The sequence below is a fragment of the Polyergus mexicanus genome, unplaced genomic scaffold, assembly GCF_030449975.1.
Source record: "Polyergus mexicanus isolate NDT 795.1 unplaced genomic scaffold, iyPolMexi1.0 SCAF_13, whole genome shotgun sequence".
NCBI classification, from domain to species: domain Eukaryota; kingdom Metazoa; phylum Arthropoda; class Insecta; order Hymenoptera; family Formicidae; genus Polyergus; species Polyergus mexicanus.
In genome coordinates, this window is record NW_027223333.1 from 7,420,160 (window position 1) to 7,442,842 (window position 22,683).

Genomic DNA, 22,683 nt, shown 5'->3' on the forward strand with positions numbered 1-22,683 from the left:
GTGACTTCCATTCAATCGGCAATTGACATCGTACTAATAATAACGCTGTTTCTGAATCTCAAGATATCTTCAAGAGAAGGTAAGCATTATTAATCAATTATATCGTATAATGATAAACTGGCTAAATGATTAAATTTTTAATGTTATTCGCATATCTGTACATATAATTTAGGTATTACGACGAGCATTGTTGATATATTTTGCTTTATTTTAATTTATTTATATTTTATTTTCTCTTTTAATACAATCTGTCTATAACCTCATATATGACGTACACGATGCATATTCCAGTTGACAGCAGAGCTCATTAACATATAGGCGCATTATTTTTATCGCGCGTAATTTTTTACGCATTATTATTCGGCATAATTTTCCACGACACTACCGATACACGAGCGCATATGTTATTTAATTACAAATAACATTGATTTAATTCGGTGACTCCTCTCATTACCGTACATCTCATATATTTAATTATAAATAATTTAATTAAATCATCACATATTCGTAAATGTCGCATAAATTTGATAACACGTTTAATTAATATGGGACGACTTGGTAACGCGAGTCATTATTAATGAATATGCGTTTATCGCATAAAAATAATGGTCAAAATTATAAAAACGTTCAACGGAAATTAGATTCCAGCGTAATAAATTACATATTATATCTACTATTAATTAATTATATAATAGAGGTAGCGATATGGTACAAGCATTATCTCGTATATATTCGTAGCAAATTTAAATTATGCTTTGTATGAGAGTAATTCTAAAATATTTTAAACTAAAGAAAAATATAAGGGTTGGTTGTATAAACCAAATGTTAAATATATATAAAACTTAATCGTTAAGTTATAAAACTATAATAATATGTTTTTTCTCTCTAACTGTAAACATTCTTATTTTTTCATATCCGCAAATTCATTCTGTATTGTAATAATTATAATATTGTAAAATGCGATTAATGCCAATGTATTTTTTTGTCGCACGTAACAATTACGTGACGCGTTAACATTATTTCAACCTCGCGTTATATCTGTAATATCGCGCAACTTTCCATTTTCAGGGAATACATTTCTGCCTGATCGAATTGCATTCTCGCACATTTGCATATTGAAAAAAATTCGTAAGCGGGCCGTCGTTTTACTGGGAATAACGATAAAATGTGTATGTAACTCATTTAACGTAGGCCAGTGTCGAATTGGATTTCACGTGGCATTATGTAATATCATCCAATCACAATAGTGATGCTCGCTGATTACTGTCTGAAATGTCACTTGACATTTATGAATCTACGAGCAACGTGCGTGTTATACATTATACATACACATCAAATAAATACATTGCAAATGACACGTTCACAAATTGATTGCTCGTTTTATTTTAGAAACATCGTCGGATTAAAAATTTACCATTTGTTTGCAATGTGTGTTCTCGTATATAATATTGCTCAAATAAAAATATTCTGCCATTTTTTTGTACGTTATGATCACACACTTCTATATTATACCTAGATTGCTAACAGCGATATGACAGGCAGCCATTTACAATTGAATAGAATATATCCAAGCTGTCAATCGATATTATTTTTGAAGGAAAAGCTGCAATATTTACTATAACTTTTATATTAAATACAATACATACAAAACTTTCATATTAATATTTCGCTTTGAAAATAAGTATCGATTGAGCCTGTTAATTATATTCTGCCCAATTATAAATGACTGCTTCACCTGTCACATCGCTGTTAGCAGTCTAGTATATATGTATATAGAAGTCTGTAGTTATGATATTTAAAAATAAATGCCGTAAACATTTCAGATTAAATTAATTTGCAACAAACAATGAAAATTACTAGGAAATTAATTGCATTAATGCAATTAATATTGCAATATACTTCAATAACAATATTTTAAAAACGAATAAATTCAATATATTTTTCTTCAATATTGTATATCAATAAACTTCAAGAGAAAGACTTAAAAAAAATGAGAGATTTCATCCAGAGACAGCCGGATTGTTATTTCAAAAATCAGGATCTGTGCAGGATTTTACTGTCTCTCGTAAGATCCTCATCCTGAGCGGTTGAATTGTCGACCCTCCTCGAAACCTGCTCGTTTTTGCCGGACATTCGCAAAACGATGCGATCACACCCCTGTGCTCGTGGGCGCAGAAGTGTATTGTGCCATTGTAAATATAAACTGCGTCTATATATCGTCGTTTTCCCGAACTATTCGTCGCGTTTCTCGGCATATTGCGCCCCGTAACCATTTAACCGCGCGCGCGCGAGCGCTTATTGTACACGGATAGCATATGGCACGGAAGGTAACGTCTCTATTATGCATCTCCCTCCCCCCCCCCACCCCTCCGTTGCTACTTGATAAATGGCCGCTCGTATTTAACGCGGCTAATCGAGCTGCATGCGTCAATGAAAGAGAGTATTGCGCGAACAAAAATGGATGAAAGAGCTTCGACGAAATGAGGAACGCGTTTTTTTCCTTTTTTTTTTATCGCATCGTCCATTAAATACTTACTTTTGGAATTACGTTTTAATTAGCATAATGTAGACCGCGTAAGTATATGATCGATATGTGAACGAGATCAAAGTATAATTAATATTCCTCGGTAACATATATATCAATGTCCGATTTTATTAGTCATCTTTCAATTCTAAATGATACTACATTGATAATGACAATGACTTACTATTTTAGCGAATGGCTAAAAATGAATACATATTCACGTTAACGGAAAGTTATAGTTAGATACAGGAAACTGCGTTTTTCAAAATTCTGTCCCGAATGAAAAAAAAAGCGACTATTGATACTTTATATAAACGACGAAATCGATTTTATATACATCTGGAAATAATATAATGCTCTGTTTTAAATATAGATTAAAAAGCAGATTAATTATTTCTATTAGTAGATTTCAAAAAGCTTTTTTTTTTTTTTGTTTTTATTATATAATATGTTTGTGACATCTTTGTATTATTTTTTAATATCGGGATTTCCCTTTTAATGTAAAATATAATATAATACACATATGTACATGTCATTGAAACTTGATCTTTCGATTCTTCGATATTAACGCAACATGTTTCGTAAAATTAACGCAAAATTTTCTCTCTTTTTCCTACAATTATAAAGCATGGCCACACACGTAGAAAATACCAGGCAATTTAGTCGTAAATCAACGTTGGCTATCGGTGACAACGATTATTTATAGAACGGCAGAAACAAGCGCATGTTTGGAGAGTTATAGTATAGGAAGTACGCTATATATTATATACGATGCACTTCCGATCATAAAATAACCAGATGACTAGGTCGTTACTTTTTTTTACGCGTAAACATATATTTATAATGCTTTAATTAAGGTCAGGGTTGATAATCTGATTTGTTTTATAATACTACAAACATAATTATCACATGTTCTAGTATGAATTCTTGATATAACGAAGCTTAATCGAAATTTATCATAAAATTTTTACTGGGATTACAAAACATCAGAATAATATTTTTAATTGTAGAGTATTTACATCTTTCTCTGTACGATTTAAGAATTCTGTATTACAATTTATCTGTCTTCTATTTCTCTCTCTCTGTTTTTTTTTTCTCTCATCATGCAAACATAGCATCATGCCTTATGCAACTCATACTTCGCGCCAAATAATCGATAATTCATTTCGCCAAGAATCAAACCTCTTTGAACGGCGTAGATCACTTCGTTCATTCATCGTCGCCATGACCATGTTTCTTCCAAATTATTCAGCGGAAAATTCATCGCGCATGATGCGATTGTTCGCCCCGCGCTTACCAAGCCACGCCGTCGCCAATTATGTGGCGCGCAATCACCAAGCAAGATTAACGCCGCGGGTACCTGACGGCTAATTGAAAGAGGAACGCAACGCGGGCAGGATGTGTGCCACATGCGGGATATACTGTCAGGGGAATCTAATAAGCGTCGTGGCCAGATATGCATGAGACGCGAAGATTCTTCTTTCGTTTCGAGCGAAATCGAATTGCCGTCATCCCCAGTGTATACAATCGCGATACACGCGGAATCATAGCCGCATCTCTCTCTCTCCCCCTCTCTCCCCGCAAGCAGATTATGGTAATTGACTATCCGACTTGGAAACCCCCATCAGGCATATCAATTACGTACGTATGCATCCCAACCGGGAATTTGCCTTTGATCCGCTCAAACTCCGGAGTAACACAATTCACGCCTGCGTCTAATCTCAAATGGGATTACCTGATGGCACAAGGGACCATCGAAATGGGCTTTCCGACTTCGCGGGGCCGCGAAGTCCTTTCGGGACTGTCGCGCGTCGCGAAGGACAGCCCTCCGTGATCGAACCGTAATCCGGTCATTCTCGTTCCTCGTTCTTCCTTTGCATAGATCGAACAGACGAATTTAAAAATCTCGATTGCTGCAGACGCATGCTATTTTGTTACACGATTAATATCATCCTCATTTTTTGAATAGATGTTGCGTTTAAAGGTTTTATATAAAGATAAGTAAGTTTTTAATTAAGTAAAACTATTATAATTGATAATTTAATGATTTACGTTACATTTTACGTACATTTCGAGACAACAAGCATTCATAAATCTCTAGACGTTTTAAGAGACATGAAAAAATTGAAGTATTTTGATTCATATTTGTTACCGTTTATTTAATTCAAATATTCAGAAATGACGATTCTTCATCTTTTATCAAAATTTACTGATACATATTTAGTTCAGCGCGTCAAATTCAACGCGCTATAAATTATCGTAATCCGTTATAACTTAAGTAGATAATTTTTGTGATAAATCGTAGAAACGTTGGAATTTAAAGTGACGTTTATATGCAAAAGAGGGAGAAGTATTCTCTTAAATTATTTCTTATCCTATATTAAGCTCTCGCTTTCTCTTTGTCTCTTTATACTTTTTCTTTCTATATACATAAAAACACAAAAGTATCTAATAATATAAAATCGGAAATAGGAATATGTTTTATTATAATATTTTATATATGCGCTTATAGATTATTATTATTATTACAATTCCTCTGCCGTAAAATATAAATGATTTAATACACTATGGCAAAAAATATTTAAACAAATTAAATACAGTTAAATATGTTAGGGTTACATAAATATATCAGATTAGAAGGATAGTTTTATATTATCGTTGCTATAATGATAATGTTTAAATAATACAAATTTAGATTTCCACGCTAGCCAGCTGATATCACGTACGCGATAAGAACATGGAAAACGAGGACCAGCGATAAAAAATTGATGTTTATATCATTTCTGACGCAACTTAGGAAATATAAATCGATACTTCTTTCCACAGTTGTAAACAACCTCAATAGATTCCGAAAGAGATAAAGATAACATTCGATACAAAAATTATTAGCACGGAAGATGATAGATAATTTCTGCATTGGCTCTCGTACCAAACGTTCGTTCTCTTTTTCCGCGATATGTAATAATAATAATTCGTACGTTGTATAATTTTTGTTTGAATATTTGTATTTTCTCATAACATTTATCTACTAAATATAATAATAACACGCGCGAACTGTGACTGAATTAAAATGATTCCGATAAACATTGGTTTATATTCTTTATCCTGTGCAGCAAAAAATTTTTTGATACCGTGTTTTGAGAAGAAAATGCGAGTTTTGATTTAAATAAGATAAAATAATAATAAAATGAACTGTTGTCCGATAAAGTATACATGCTTTTTTTATAAAGAGTGATATTTTTTTCCAAATTCAGAAATAATTTTTTCAAACAATTTTTTTGTGTCATATTTCACAATTTTATGATTTTTTTAAATAATCTCCCAAATATATTTAGATCGAAATTATTGAAATATCCACTTATTCAAAATATAAAAATAATGTTTTATTATATCATTTATATGAATTCTTTATTTCAGAGTTTCATAACTTTTAGTTATCAATATTATACCTCGGAAATTATTGATAGAGCTTGTTATCGAAACAATGATTTTACGTTTTCGCTTACAATATTTAGAATCGAAAAAATAACATTATAAATACTTTAGCGACAATCCGTATTACATTAATTATTTCGATAATAAATATAAAATAATTAAAAAAAAAACATTTGCACGTATCTAGCCGGAAGTTATTCTATTATCGAAGGTCTATATATATGAAATCACTCACGATAATTTAGCCACGGGACAATATTTGCGATTAATCACTGATGCGATTTATCACCATATAAAAGAAATCATTCCGTGATCAGTCGTCCAAAGTCTTCGCGAACAACATGACGCGCTTCATCATTCTCGTGCTTCTTCTAACCGGACGCCTCGTCCGCGACGTAACGGGTAAATTGTTAGATTTATGGTTCTTCCATGGTTCCACCCTTTCTCTGTAGGGCGCCCTCGGTAATCCCCATTCTTTCTCTCTTTCTCTTCTTTTCGTTCAGTCTCCCATCCCCGCACGACAGTCGTCCCCGTGCAAGAGGGCGCATCCCACCTTTCGTTTGTTTCGGAATTTATCGAGCGTTGCGTTTTTCCCCGATAAGCAAAAAGGAGGTCGGATCCGTTCCCGCCGAAATCGTTCCCGGTTTTCGACTGCGAGCATCAACGAGAGTGTGCTCGAGTGAATCTCGTCACTGTATTGCGTGCGAAAGCATTAATCGGAATATTCGAAATGTGATATACTCTTGCAGAGGATATCGTGACCTCCGAGGCAGGCTTCATGATGGAATTGAAGGTGGAATCAGTCGGGAAAGCATTCAAATGCGTCCTCGACACTAATCGGGGCGAAAAATTGGAATACATTCCCGCATATCACCGAATTAGAGGGGACATCGAATGTATCGATAAGAGAAATGAAACATGCACGTTACGCATCAATAAAGCTAATGATACTCACGCGGGTGTATGAAAAGTTACGGCATACACCGCGAAAAAGGAGAATGAAGGGATTATTGATTTATTCGACGATATTACTCCAGAAGTGTTCTTGTTCAGTCTGTATATTCGCCAGGTAAATCTTGTATCATATTGTCATCTAGCGACTTTGTTTTTGACTGCATGTGACAAACGTGAGGAAGTTTTGTGAAATTGATCGCCGCAAGCGACACGCTATATACGATCGATGTTTTCTTTATCGGTTTTATAATCTTTTATTCCTCTAAAGAAAAGAAGAAAATAGAGAGAGTCCTGTAACGATTGTTAATACAACGAATATATATATAACTTATACGTATTGCAGGAGAAGTCCGCTATACCTTCACAATTCATCGAACTATACGATGGGCATTACATAAATATGAAATATGATAAGAATTATAAGAATCTTACGGTATGTAATCTGACGGGACCTAAGGTACATTAATTAAAGAAAAGGAAGATATGGAAAATTAATGGTTCAGATAAATGTCTACGATTTCTACCTAATGTATTCGTACATTAATAAAACTCGGGGACAAAATTCAAAGTTCCATTAAAAATCATAAGAAAATCATGAAAAAAGAAAAAAGAACATCGTTAAAAGAAGAGAACAAAAAGTTTACGTCGTTAATCTGTTGTCATATTTTATTATTGATTTTATCGTTGCGTTTAATTTTCGCAAAGCTTAAACGATAATATCTGCTTATCTTGATAATATAAATATCTAAAATTATAGATCTAAATTTTTTATTTAATGTTCAACGATTAACAAATCAATCGAGGCCTTAAGCAAACATATTGTCAAGTATTTCAATCATATTAAGAATGTCTAGATATATATATATATATATTTGGAGAATTTTGATGTTCATTATAATTGATCAATATAGAAAGACTATAAACTTTTTATTCTACTTTTCAGATTTATAAAAGCTTATAAATTTTTAATTTTATATTATTATATTTTATTATAATATATATTATACATTATATATACACGTTATTATTCTCAACGAATATAAATATGTTTATAATATTTAATATAATTGAAAATTCATCTCTATTGGGCATATGCTTAATTTAGATGGAATCCATTAATCTTCTGACAGAGAAACGAAACAATTTTCAACTTCTGGGTCAATGCGGCGTCCGTATGAAAGTAAATGCTACTTATGAGGGCTCTTGGGAACTTGATGCAGTCGTCAACAATTATATGCCGTATTATACATTATACAATATCAAAGTGCGTCAATTAGAATTGAAAGATCCGAAAATAATATGATGAGTTTCGCAGTTTCTTGTATGCTTTAATTATAGTTTAACTTTAATTCTCAAAATTTGCATATCTTTTAATGTGTGAAGAAGATTCTGTAAAATGCGCATATGAAGCATTTTTTAGAATCGAGTCAGTCGAAAACTCACGGAGAATTAGCGAAATAAATGATTTATTTTATTTTTCTATCCAATCGTTTAATCTCTTTATATAATCTCGATGAAACGTTATTGATTTGTCATCCATTTGTTATCATTTATTAATCGTAATAATATTTTATATATCTTTTAAAAAACTAAGCTGTTTAAAAGCAGAACATTTTTTATTTTATTTTATAAAAACTTATGCAATTTTGTATAAAATTGTATAACTATATAAAGTTGCAATAATATATGATATAAATATGTACATATTTGTTTTATCACCGATGATGCCATTATATGTATAATCAATATATTCGTCTCGTATCAATATTTAATATCGGACATTAATATGTCATGGTCATATATAAACGTTATATATAAATTATACATTACAACAGTAAATTTGGATATCGTGTTGAAAATTTAAAATGGATTGAAATTGAAAGAAAAGAGAAATTAAAATTGACATTTAAAATCAGGGTTTCAAAAAAAATTTTAAGAAGATTAGCATTTTTTTATATTTAATTGGTATTAAAAAAGGAATAAAAATTAGGATGTGTAAGAAAATTAAAATAAATAATATTAATATAATGTATTTATGTGTGATAAAGAATTTATTTATTTTAAATATTAATATTTATATTAAACTAAATAACTAAACGACAAATATGTGATACTTACTATATCCAATTTAAATATCCAATAAAGAAGCCATTTTATAACGTGGCTTACAATTTTATAGTTTTTGCAATAAAATCGCTTTAGGAGCGAATGTCTAACTATGCCATTAGTCTGCAACTCAGGTAGCAAACATTGTACGTAAGTATATCGGCTTACGTCTTATCGCTCGCGAGTTAAGTTCCGTTCAGTTTGCGGTAAAGAGGCGAGATCGAAATCGGAAGCGTACATTACGTTCACCAGATTCGATTATCATCCGCGATTACAGTAAGACTCCCTGTATATCGATTCGCCTTTATCGCGACGGTTTGATAAAATCGGCCGGTGTCATCGTATCATCCACACACATACACACATGCATACAGGCATCTACGTATATTCAGGAAACAAAATAACGATCAAATGTGACCGCCATGAGAGCGCTAATGGCAAACGTTTTTCGTCGAAATGGACGAGTTTCGAAATAGCACATCGAAAATCGCTATCGAAATTCGAACAATTGCCTTCCGTGACGTTTAAACCTGTTAAAAGGGTTGACGTGACGAGTTTAGCAGAAACATTAAAATTCTATTACAACAATATAACTTATTTCTTTCTATTTATTTTGCATCATGGCGTTTTTAGGAAATTGTAAATGACAAAATAGAAAAATTATCGAATACCTAGAATGTGAATAATTAAATTATATTTTAAGCAAGCATTTATTTATCAATCATCTATATATGTTGTTTCAATAAACGTAAAAAGTATTAAAGCGTTATATAAAATATCTAACATGATTAATATAATTAACAATTGAGCCGTTTACTTACCCTTTACTTAGACTTTTATTTATACGTTATTTTGAAAAGCTGAAAAAACCCAAAGAGAAAACGACCGGAGATTGAGGCGCGATTATCGTGAGTTTCGCGATCGTTCGATTTTCCCTTAAATTCTTCCGAATTTGGTGCGCTGGCGATTGCGCGGATAGTCAAAAGCTCGTAGCAATAAACTGTCGTAAAATAGCGGCGTAAAAATAAAAGAAACGATCGGGCTTCGGGCAACAGTGCAATCGGCGTTTCAGACATTTCCCACCGAAATGCTCTCAAAAAGAGCGCAAGCTCCGGCTTTTGGCCGAAAGCCGGTTTCGCGTGGAACGTGAGGTACCCTCCGGGGCCCTGAATGCACCCGAATAATCTTCGATGTCGCTAACGAGAGTGCACCCGTCGCCGTTTGTAGGGATTGAGGGGGATTCCGCATCGAAGTTGTACCAACTCACGCCAACTTGCTATAATAGACGCCTAACGAGATAGCCGAAGCTGAACGCGAGCTATCGCTGTTTCGAGAAATACGTAGCTATCGTTAAATACGATATAACAAATGTTGGAAAAAAAAGAAAGCAAGGATACTTGTGTAACTTCAGAACGCGGACGCTACTTTCTCGTCTTTCTAATTCAAGAGAGCAATGTCGTAAGAGAAAGAATAAATCAAGAAAAGAAAGAGAAAAAAGAAATAAATTATTTTACTTTTTTTAATACATATAAAAACATTCTATGCAATAATAATTTATGATATTGTTAAAATAATGAAATGTACAATAGTTTTGCCGAAAAAGAGAGAGGGATAAATGCAAAATTATATACTAGAATGTAAAATCTAATAGCGCGTCGCACGCTAGCTTGATATAATCATCGCTATCATGCAAATGTATTAATTAATTTCATTACGAATTATGGACAATACAAAATTATCGACAAATACCTCTTCAGTAATTAGCTTGCCGAAACTACCGCGTTATCTATTTAGTTTCAATAATTACTATATGCAATTCAGCTCACAAATGGGAATTAGAGATATTTAGAACTTATTGATTTTACTGAGGGATCAGATAACATATATTTGAATGACTTGTATAACATGACTATAAAACTAGAAAATCATTAATTCAATCGGGATTGGAAATTTAATGGCTATAACATTTGACTCTCAAAATTTTATAGAAGCATGAATCATTAAAATCGTCATTCCTGAACAATTTTATTTATTTTATTAAGTATTTTATAAATTAATCTTTAAACATAGTCCTAGGTAGTCTAATTTTATTGTTATAACTGATTTTTTTTTTTTTTTAAATTAGTCTTACAATGGACTCGTTGATCACTGTTGGCTGCGAAGCCCGAATGGAACTTCTTATTTCGTCACGAAAGATACGGAAGTTGAGTCGTCAATTACTCTACATTATCAGGGCAACGGGTTGTCATTTGGTGAATGTGGTGTAGAAATTTCAGCAGCTATACATTCCGATGATGGATATTGGAGCTGTTTGATGGGGATGACTGACGGTGGCGAGCAAACCGCGACAGTGGCAGAGTCACAGTAGCAGATTGGAAAATGCTCATATTAGAGAAAATCTTTTCTTGCTTTAATAATTCTTTTATGTGAGAAAATTTTTGAATTATGTTAATTTTTAATTTACAAAAATATTTTGAATTACTTTCAACATGGTATATATTTATAAATAAGAAAAATAATTTTTAAACGTAATCACAATATAACGTTTGACAATGTGAAAATGTTTATATGCAAAAAATTAATTCAAATGGAAAAAAAGAAAGAGATATCTAGAATATATTATCAACATCATTATCAGTATTGATCTTAATAATGCTTCTTTCTTAAACTAACGTATAATCGCGGAACTAATTAACTAAGTAATCTCGAGATGAAGAGATAACTAAGTTATTTGCCGAGATGGCTTCGAAACGCGCAACACTCACAAAATCTACTTAATGCAATGGTTACTTAAAAATTGCTAATATCTATTTTTATGTGTGCGTGCGTACGCGTGTACGTATGTAGTTATCGTAGCAAACACCTAACCGCAAAGTTGCGTTAATAATATACACATTTATGTTGCGCATTTTACTATTTTCGCAAACATGCATTATGCATTATGAATCTCACCACAATGCATTTAGGGAATTTTAGTTGCGCTTTTTACGTTTGCAACCAAGAGAGGTTTTGCAGCACAGAGGTTTTTGTCATTAATTATATGTTTCACAAATAAAAATACATAATTAATAACAAAAATGAAGTTAAAATGATTAGTAAGTTGAACGTTCAATTTTTTATTAGATAATCATATTTTATTTTTGTCTTATTGAACAAATATGTAAATGAAAGTATCTATCGAAAGAATAAATATTATTTTATCTTTAATTTGAAATAACATATAGGTATCGTAAACGATTTAGGAATATTTTTCCTTTAGAAATACATATATGTTTATCTTCTGGAAGAGGCGACCAAGGAAAATCAAGCTAAAATAAAGATAATAAAGAATAGAAGAAGAATAAAGAAGAATAAGAATAATATCGCATTTTTCTTTATTAATTAGAAATATATTTAAAATTTTCTAAATTTTAATATTTTTTTCAATATACGTATACGATAGCTCTTTATGAACTTGAAATTCTTTGCGTGTCATATAACAATAGGCAAATATAATTTACGCTAACATAGAAATTAATAAAAATGCGACAATTTCCTTCATCCACTCTGCGCTTCCGACTTGAGGGAGAAACGACATTACATGTCGACGACACGTCATTAGACATTTCCTTCCAATGAGACGCGTGATATAAACGGCTTTTCAGAAACCTACCTCGTGGTCGAGCAGACGGAAATAGCCGTCAGCGCACGAAACGATCCAGTTCTGTCTTGCCACATCCTTCCGCGTATGCTGGACAGAACAGTTCATTACTGCCGGTGGATTCGACCCGACGGATATGGAATTTACAATGACATAAGCTATCGATATACCACCAACAGTAGCTACTCCGACTGCAGATTAGTCATCCTGAGTAAGTACGACGGGTATAGAGTCGCATTACGTGTATAGTAATGTAACAAAGTCAGTCTAATTGCTATACTATATATATATACAATATATGTGTGTTATGCGTGTATGTGTATTACTAAACGAACTGCACATAGATCACTATTACATCAATATTAATTAATGATATATATGTATTTTAATAGAATATATATAGGATATATATGTATTTTAATAGAATAATGTTCGCACTACAGAATATGACTGAAATAAGAGGTAAAATAATTCTTAATAAAAAAGAAGTTAAATAATTATTTAATATATAAAATAGAAAACAACCAAATTCCTTGTCTAAATTTTGTTTAAAATTGTCGCATATTTTTCTTTTGAAAAAAGTAGTTTGAAATATTATTTTGTGTAAAAGTACTATGTTAGAAGGCTTTTATTAGTAGAAGTATAGATAAAAATCACGATGAAAAATAAGTTATTTATTAAATTTGACAATTTCAGTATATATTTTGGCGATATAAATTAATTAATCTCATTTATAAAAGCGAACCTTTAAATACATTTACTTAAATAATAGCTCATTCTAGCCATCCTGTACTGATCTATCTCAAAATGAGTTTTGCAGACACATATTATTATTACATCGATATTAATTATTGGCACGTCACGATTCCAATTCGCGCGATACATCTATCTCGCATTTAATTTCAATATTGTCATTATTATTTCAATATTTCGACTAAATAACTCTGGATAAATCCCCTTACTATAAACCTGTTACATTAATGATTAACGATGTAGAATTGTGATTCGATTATATGATATACGCGGTTTCCGTATTTCCATATTACATGCTGTTCAATTCTAACTGGGTAACTCAGTACATGTACACTGCAATCTTGTTTCGAAATATGCTGCCGAACATCTGTAATGTCGTGCAAAAGTTACGTAAGATATATCAACAGCGATGTGACAGAATTTCGGCCGAATCTGCGAAGACACATGAAGCGCCAAAGATATTACGATTGTATATGATGTACTGTTTTTATAGCTTGTTCCATTTAATTCGATTAACGAACCGCATTTAAGAAAATCACGATCTATTGGCGGGCGGAAATTCAGTTCAAGTTCCCGAGTAAACATTTGCCGAATGAATCTTAGCTGCAGAGGGGGTAGGAAATCACGAAATTTTTAAAAATTCCATCTTTATGCCGAAATACCATCTAGTTTCTAGTTAATGCTCTCGCGCACGTCGGAATAAAATCAATTCTCGCAGAAATGTTCTTGAAATATACAGACAGGACGCCACTTCTTTCTTTTTCCCTGTCTGTCGTGTCCTTATGGACGATGAACTCCGAGGAATTTTCGTGATAGCCACTCCCTTTTTGTGACTCGCAAAAGTTTCTGTCGTCGCAAAATTTTATATTCATTCCAAACTACTATCCGGAAGAGGACGACGGTAATTGGACATGCGTGACCGGACTTGTGGGTAAAAACGGTCACTTGGACGAAGCCTGGGACAATGTCATGTGTCATAAGAAAGATCCCATATGCGTTCAGAATGACAGTTTTTATCGTTAAGCGTCTTAGCTTCGTGATTATCAGTATCACATTGATTATCGTCCTCTTTGATACCCTCGGTTATGTCTTGGGCCGATATAAGCTTCGTCGAATGATGTCGAGAGATATCATTAACGACTCATCAAGTTACAACTCGCAGATGTATTACCCCTCGAAATCGCTTCAACCTAAGTTCGACATTTAATTTACGATTTTTATTAGAGTTTTTAATATTAATATATCATATTAATCGTAGAATAATATATTTTTTAGAAGGTTAATATATTATGTTAATATATATTAATAAAATAAATATATGTCTATAATACATTTATATTTATGCATTATGCAAATATCTTTTTGTACTTTATAGTTAGTTATATTAAATCCGCTGTTCTGAATTTAGTAGTGATACTTTTCTATCTACTTTTTCCCTCTTATAATTCATATATTTGAAAGAAATATCGATAATTAGATGTGTGAAAAAAATATATTTTATAAAAATATTTTTTCAAGGTCTTTTTACAAATCAACACGTTTCTACTAGATACAAATTAGATACAAGTTCTGATTTAATTTCCAATCAGTTTAGAGTCAGCTCGTAGAAACCTTGCGAAAGTTCACCACTATACGGATATATAACTATAACTTATTTCTAGACTTTAATTCTCGTTGATTTCGACTTGTCAGACTTGCTCGAGACATTCGCGAATGCGTTATCTAGGCTTTAGGCTGCTTTTATCCGCGAGTTACTTAGGCGTTTTCAGATGTTCGCAAGACAAGCTTGTGATGCTATTTTTCTTTCTGAGTTATTAGAGTTACGGGACGCGATCTTTGTCTCAGATGCGTCGCTTTGCGATCAGAAGGTTCGCCCGGCTCACCACCAAAATTTCTCTCCTCCGTTCTCTGAAATGAAGTGCCGTGTCCGCGTCTCAAAAGAATCTCAATATTGATCCCGATTCCCCGCTTATGTCTGGCGGCCTCAACGAATCAAAGTCCATCCTGTAATTGGAAACGGCAGCGGCCCGTTCGACTGGAAGATTCACGACTGAATTGCCGTAGGAACACAATTTACGGTAGCGAGCATTCGCGCGCGAAGAGGGAGGAAAGAAAAGGGCGGCTATCTCGCCAGACGATGGTGGCGGCGAGCCGGTATAACTTTGATATTCCGTCCTTGAGCGAAGGAAGATATGCTAACGATCTGTAAAGAGTACGGCATGGGAGCTGAACAGAGATTCAAGCCTCACCAGGATAAATTGCGAGTGAAATTAATCGTACATTTTTGCGGTCTTGCAGTCGATACGCGACTCTTTGCCGATACAGATATTGAATTACGTATATACAACTTGCAGAAGATTTAAATTCCAGTAAATATGCTGATCATAAATATGCATTTATGAACAATTCTTTCTAAATTTTAAGGTAACTATTCTTCTATAAATCGATCTTTTAATGAAATTGATATTATAATATTAATTATATCAATCGATTATATTTTCTTAACAAAGAGTTTATAAAATAATAGTTTGATTAAAGTTTAAACGCGTGCCCGCGCGCAAAATATTTTTTCCAAAGAAGAAATAATTTCAACGCAGACTGCTGTTGACAGTTTTCGTTTGTTAAGGTCTGAATTCGTAAGCACTCGATTTCGTGAAACTCGATTTTCTTGTCGAAGCTCGGGGAAAAAAATAGGACGAATCTCACTTTCTCTTTCTCTTTTACGCGCGATGACGATTTCGGAGCGGAATTATTTCCGCTCGTAGCTAGCCGATAACGAGTTATTGAAGTCGAAGGATGGAAATTGTTGTTCGCAGTTCGTGAAGATTGGCATCGCGATGCTACGCCAACACGAACGGGACATAGATAAATACGAAATGTTATCATCGAGTCTAACGATAAGACTATCAGAAAATTAATTAACTCGTATAGAGACACAACTCGGAAAATTTTACATGTTAAATATAATCAGTTAATTATTTTAGAAAAAAATTCTTTCATCGTTTAAAAAAAATGATCACTCCCAAATTAATCAAACTATCTCTCTTATTAAAATAAAAAATATATTCAAAGTCACATTACATACCTACTCTCTGCATTTGTCGTTTCATGTTTTATGAGATTAAATTGAGATAAAGATATAATATAATCGAAGCTTTGAAATTAATTAATTAGCTTGATTATATCATATATTTTTCGTGTCAAAATAATGCTTCACATTCAACTCTCACTAGTTTACGTAAACGGATATAAAGAGTAAAATCTACAGGCTCGAATATTTTTCATTTTCTTTGGTCTACTTTTTTGCGTTCCTCGTTTCCATATCGCGTATCGATTTATATACTCGAAAGTATCAAAGGTGTTTATTAATGCTCACATTAATAACGCAATTTATATGTAAAATCTCGAAGGAACATATCAAAAGCAAACAAAATTCTTCCGCAAGTCAAACACTTTTCTATTCGCTTTATGTTCATTAGTATTATCGCAAAGATAAATCGATACGTTCATTTATTCATGATACTGAAAGAGATCCCTCATTTTTGAGAGGCAACGTTTGAATTTAATCTCGGCGTATGAAGAGCTGATTTACGCGAAAAATATATTATCTCTTGAATAGCCAGCATGTGCTATGGATTAGCATGCGAATTGAAAATTGCAAATTTAAAAAATATCGCTGAGAAGTTTGTATGACAATATATATTTTCATATTTCATAAGATATATATGTACAATACATATATTATACATACATTTATTTTAAATATATATACCTACATCTATAAGGATATACAGCTATATACACTTATATTTATATTAAATAAATAAATTTAATAGTTTATTCATTGTTAAATTTTTTAGATGGACAAATGTGAAATTTCGTGACATTTATACAATCTGTTACTTGAAATTTCTTTAGTGATACTTCGATCTATTTAAAACAGCTATAAAGTATCCAACACCACAATTCCTTTTTTATACAGTCGAGCAGATTTTTTTCCAGCCGTAGAGTAAAGAGCAAATTATAGTGCATTAAACGATACAATCGTCTAATATAAATAATACATAAATCAAAAAGAAAGAGAAAATTTCCTGTTTAGCTAGTTATAAATTATGTCTCGTTATAATCCATGATTAACGCGGAAGGGATGAAAGGACACGATCATATCTGTTGAACTAATCTATATTGTAACACTTGTGACAATTAAATCGAATAATATTTATCAAATTATAATCTTTCGAATGAATATTTTTAGCGGTTGGATTTTTATCTTCGTTCCTATTTTAATTTTAATCTAGTCTTCCTTTCGAGTGATCAAGTGCTTTATAATGCTTATGTGTCTTATATTAATTATTTTACTAATAAAATATGAATTAAAAATAATATAATCATCATTTTATTTTAATTTTAACCACGAACTTCTTACGCTTTTTATCTTAACACGCTCTTGTCTATTATTATTTCTTTTAATAGTAATACCATCAAAGCGTCTGCGGTAGTTGAAAACAATATTTTCATTTAGCAGAAAACTTGAATTATTCAGTCCGCGTGCGCAGTTGACAAGCTGCAATCTCTCGCTAACTCGATTCCGTATTAACTCGAAATGGAGTTTCCGTCTCTGAGTTTACCGCGACGTAAGGCTGTTCAGTTCTAAGCCAACGTACGCACGCACGTTCGCATATCCGGTCCCCAGTCCCCTCTTCCGCGTACAATAATATTCCATTTGCGCGTACAACGATTATGCGAGCGCCCACAATCAACGTGTGCGCGCGCTCTCGCTCGCTCGCTCGCTCGCGCAGCCTCTTCTCCCGCGGGCGATTATCCATCGTGCTTCACTACGTGGACCATATCCCTCCCCATCATCCGAGGATTCTCATTCGCGCGCATCTCGCGCGTATCTCTTCGCGCTGCAATAATAGCCGGCCGCGTGGCGCAGGATAATAATAAGGATGGATATAAATTCCCCAAGCGTGTGTGCGCGAATGCATCGAGAATCGCGCAAGGTTTCCATCGGCGGAAACCAATTAGAGACAGACTGCTGAGGAATCTGACAGTCGGCTGAATGTTACATGGCTCTGTATTCGTAAATCCTATCCACATCGCGACAGGATGGCGGGATACGGAGGAAGAAAGCGTAGATAGCGGAGAAAGTTTCTCTCGCGAATAATCTCTCGAAAATGAGAGCGCAAGCTGCGCCATTTGAATTTGACCGAAGAGAGAGAGAGAGAGAGATTGTTATTCTTTCGAAATGCTTTTATTTCGTTATTTTAACGTATGCGAAGGCACTGACGCGGAGATTGAAATTAACGAGAACATTCGCCGATTCTGAATGCGCAGGGACGTTAGTACAATGATGACATAACGATATCGTTCGTTGACTTAAGGTAATAGCCTATTGCGACGTGAACGTATTGCGTGTGCGTTTATTGCTACTGATATATTTGATACACGAAACGATATAACCGAGAAATCCATCAAAATTGCATTACCAATTTAATTAAGAGGAATGAGCGACATACACATATTTATTTGAAAAAATGATTAATTGTTTAAATCATGATATAGTAAATCAGCATAATCTGTTAATAACATTTTGTTTCCGCTTTAAATATTCTTATAGAAATTAAACTATTTGTCAAAGATGCAATAAAAGTGATAAATCAACGAAAAAAATAGCGAGACATTTTGCAACCCATACTCTCGTCTTGCCAGGATTAAATTTTGTCATAGCGAAAACGGCGGCGCCATATCCTATACAACGCGCGTTCGATGACAGAATCAGAGGCTAGATTGCAGGCAACGAAAGGGAAACGGCGCAGTAACGTAAGATTGCCGGCGTTCTAGTAATTTCGCGGGATTAATATTTAATATCCGGAAAGGTTACGAAGGGAGCCAAACAAGGGCGAGCATTTTCCCCACCTCCTTCCTTCTTTCTCTTTCAGTTGATCACAGATCAGATTCCTGCATCTCTCTTCTTCCGCGCTGTTGATCCCTCTCTCATCGACGACGTTATCTCCGACAAGAACTGACATGTGCACCCTAATTCCGGCTATCATCTCCTCGGGCTGGCGCAACCCTTGACCTCACCGTTCTAGACAGTACTTCGCGAAGAAATAATGAGAGACAATCCGGCGACTTTTCATTTTGTCGTCGGATTTCTCCGATGAAAAACAAAGTCCGATCCTCGTTTGCAAGCATCGTACGCGACTTTCGTTTCGCGTGCGTTACCGCAATTGTGGCAACTTTTTTATCCGACTGCTACTGAACATTATTGCAGAAATGTTGCGACGGATATTGAAGCGTCACTGAAAGATACATGCGGTGTACGATTTCCGCGGCTTAGTCATGAAAAGTACACGCGTATCGGCCGAGATATTATCCATGTATCACAGTTGGATAATAATATCTTTATATAGTTTGTGACTCTCATTAACCTTGAAAAAAAATCCCATGCTTGAGTGTTATGGCTTCAACAAAATCTGAGATCCAAATTTACGAAAGCAGATTTATAAATTATTTTATGAATAATATAGTGTGTTTGCTTTAATTCATTAAATTATGAAGATTAAATAATAAAATAAAATATCACTTTTCTCCTCGAGAAATGAAAAATATTTATAAATTATTTTATGAATAATATAGTGTGTGTGTGTGCTTTAATTCATTAAATTATGAAGATTGTATACTAAAATAAAATATAAGTTTTTTCATCGAGAGATGAAAAATATTAAAATATTAATAATATCTCATATAAAATTTTATAATGACAAAATTGTTATATAATTATTCATTCTAATTTATTTCCCTATACATTTTCTTTAAATATTCAAGCATTATTATTTTTTCACATATTTATACTCGAGATGATATAAGAATATTATAACAGACTATATACAAAATATCTCTAAATTAATTAGATATAACTTATGGAAAAAATTAATTAAGAGCTTTATTTTAGATAGAGACGAATTATTTTAGCGTTTTTCGAATTTACCTACAATTTCAATTCGAAATATTGATCGAAATATCGAAAAAATCTCTGAAAAGAAGAGGGGTGCGAATTTTAGTCTCATGTCAAAGTGCGCAAATGTGCCAGGCCAACCCCCTCCTCTTTGGGCCGTTCCCTCGTGCGGCTTTTGTAAAATGTTGGCAGACCACACAGAGTACCGCGAGAACAAGCGTCTCTCGTTCGATTCTCCCCCGTTTCAATTATCTAATTGAAAGCAACGACACACCGGTCATCCGTCCATGCCACCCCCGCTCGTTCTTCTTCTCGCTTCCCGCGCGACGCTATTCCGCCCCAAATGCGTGTAACCTCCGATAAATCGTTCCGCACCTAGAGGCTTTCTGTCTCTCACTTTCTCTTTTTCTCTATCTATGCCGGCCAATAACTGTTAAGGATACCCATCTGCTTTGTTCCCGGGCATGAGCGACCGGACCAACGAAGGCAATCAAGCACCATCGGGCTTTGCTGACGCGGTTCCGCAATTACAACGCACGCCTCGTTACACGCGTGCGTCGCTACGGGGACGATATGTCTCCCCTTTCGCCTCGTATGCTATTTTCAGTGGCGTAACTATCGTAGTTTTAGTATGATTCGAAAAATCAAAGAATTCTTAAAGCAACCCGTAATCATAATTGTTACATTTTTTTTAATTTTGTCTTTTTTTAATTATTATAATATAAAATTTTTATCAGCTTAGAAAACCATAGCGCATGTAATATTTTTTATTCATTCTGTTATAATTGTAACAACAACTTTTAATTAACTACAAAATATGTATTAACGATATTCAATTTATTAATTATCATTTTATTGTCATCATAAATTGATCCTTACGAGACGAATGAAATTAAAAGTTTCAATTTGCCAAATTAATATTACGTACGTACTTAAATATGTTGCGCATTTATAATAATACGTCATACAATTTTGTAAAATTCAATGCTCGTATAGCGCGCTATTATTTATTATATGTCGCTAGGCTTGTCGCGCGACGAGACTCGAGCAAGAAGATTATGCGCGAGCCGCTTCGTTATATTGTATTGTATTATTTCGCAAAATACGATCGCGACAGGTATTAAAATCTACATTACCTAGTCATTATCCGGTCATTAATAAAAGTTTTATCTGGTCATTAACTCGACTCGAATAGTATTATGAGGTATATGTATCAAAGTAAAGTTAGTGATATTAAATCAATATTACAAATCATTGTTAAAATTAAATAAATATTTAAATTAAAGGTTTAATACATTTTATATATGTATTATATTTATATGTAATAAAATGCAGTTATATAGTTTAATAAATATACTGAAAAATGTTTATACGTTTATTACCTCTCCTGAGGAAAGTTATTTTATTATGGGCGCGTTCCACTTAACGACCGCAACGCTCAGAGTATCATCTGTCTTTGTTTAACTTTCGGTGAACAACAAGGATGAAATGATACCGTGAGCGTTGCGATCGTTAAGTGAAACACGTCCTATGTAATTCGAAATCAAGATTTCCATATTCCGGAGTACAGTTGTATTTAATTGTCAATCGCGTGGCAAAAATTCAGCATTCGTTTATTATTATTTAGTCTGTATTTATTTACAGTCAGTGGCCTTGATATCATTCGCATGGCGAGATCCCAGCAGAAAAATAATAATATCGTATGAGCTCGCGAAATTTCGTTTTATAAGTATTAAAACGCGATCATTTTATGCGATTATCACAATTAGATTAACGATTAATGAGTATGACTCATGAAAGCGATACTTATTTATCAAAATAGGAATTTCGCGCAAAATATTCCTTTTAAATAATACAGTGATTTATAATATAATCCAATGTAATTATATGTATATAACTTATATATTTATATATTTATATTTTACAGAACACAATGTTAATCAACCGCTTCGTTAATCAAGAACTTCGAAAAGCGCCGGATACTTTGCGGATGGATTCGCATTAGGTACTTTCTCCTAAACTCGATGAAAATGAAGCTTGCTCACGAAATGAGATACATCTCCTGCGCATCGTTTCGCTAAGTGATAAATTATTTATTTTATAATCTGGAAATAATAAAATTGTTTCCAGATATATATGATATAATAAAATTAATATTATTAATTTCTTACGGAAAGTAAATTATATCCTATGATTCGAAATATAACAACTCAAGATCTTTATATTCCATGAAAGATTACGCATTATTCATAGAAACTATTTCTTTCAATTCACATAAATTAATTTCATCAAATTTCATCACGCAACGAG

At 33.2% G+C, this 22,683-nt stretch overlaps 1 protein-coding gene and 1 long non-coding RNA gene across 2 annotated transcripts in view; both read left to right on the forward strand.

Moving 5' to 3' along the window:
* LOC138938755 (uncharacterized) overlaps window positions 1–22,379 on the forward strand; it is a 97,428-nt gene extending 75,049 nt beyond the window's left edge. Inside the window, exon 3 of the long non-coding RNA XR_011447750.1 lies at window positions 22,301–22,379. This is a non-coding gene — a long non-coding RNA (uncharacterized lncRNA). The remainder of the gene's footprint in view (window positions 1–22,300) is intronic.
* On the forward strand, window positions 6,301–15,443 carry LOC138938934 (uncharacterized). The gene is given in 8 exon segments (XM_070306348.1): window positions 6,301–6,361; window positions 6,709–6,920; window positions 7,257–7,370; window positions 8,019–8,177; window positions 11,145–11,382; window positions 12,658–12,870; window positions 15,258–15,313; window positions 15,315–15,443. Coding segments are annotated over 8 exon segments (1,161 nt in total). The 3' UTR covers window positions 15,423–15,443.
* Window positions 22,380–22,683: the final 304 nt, after the last annotated feature.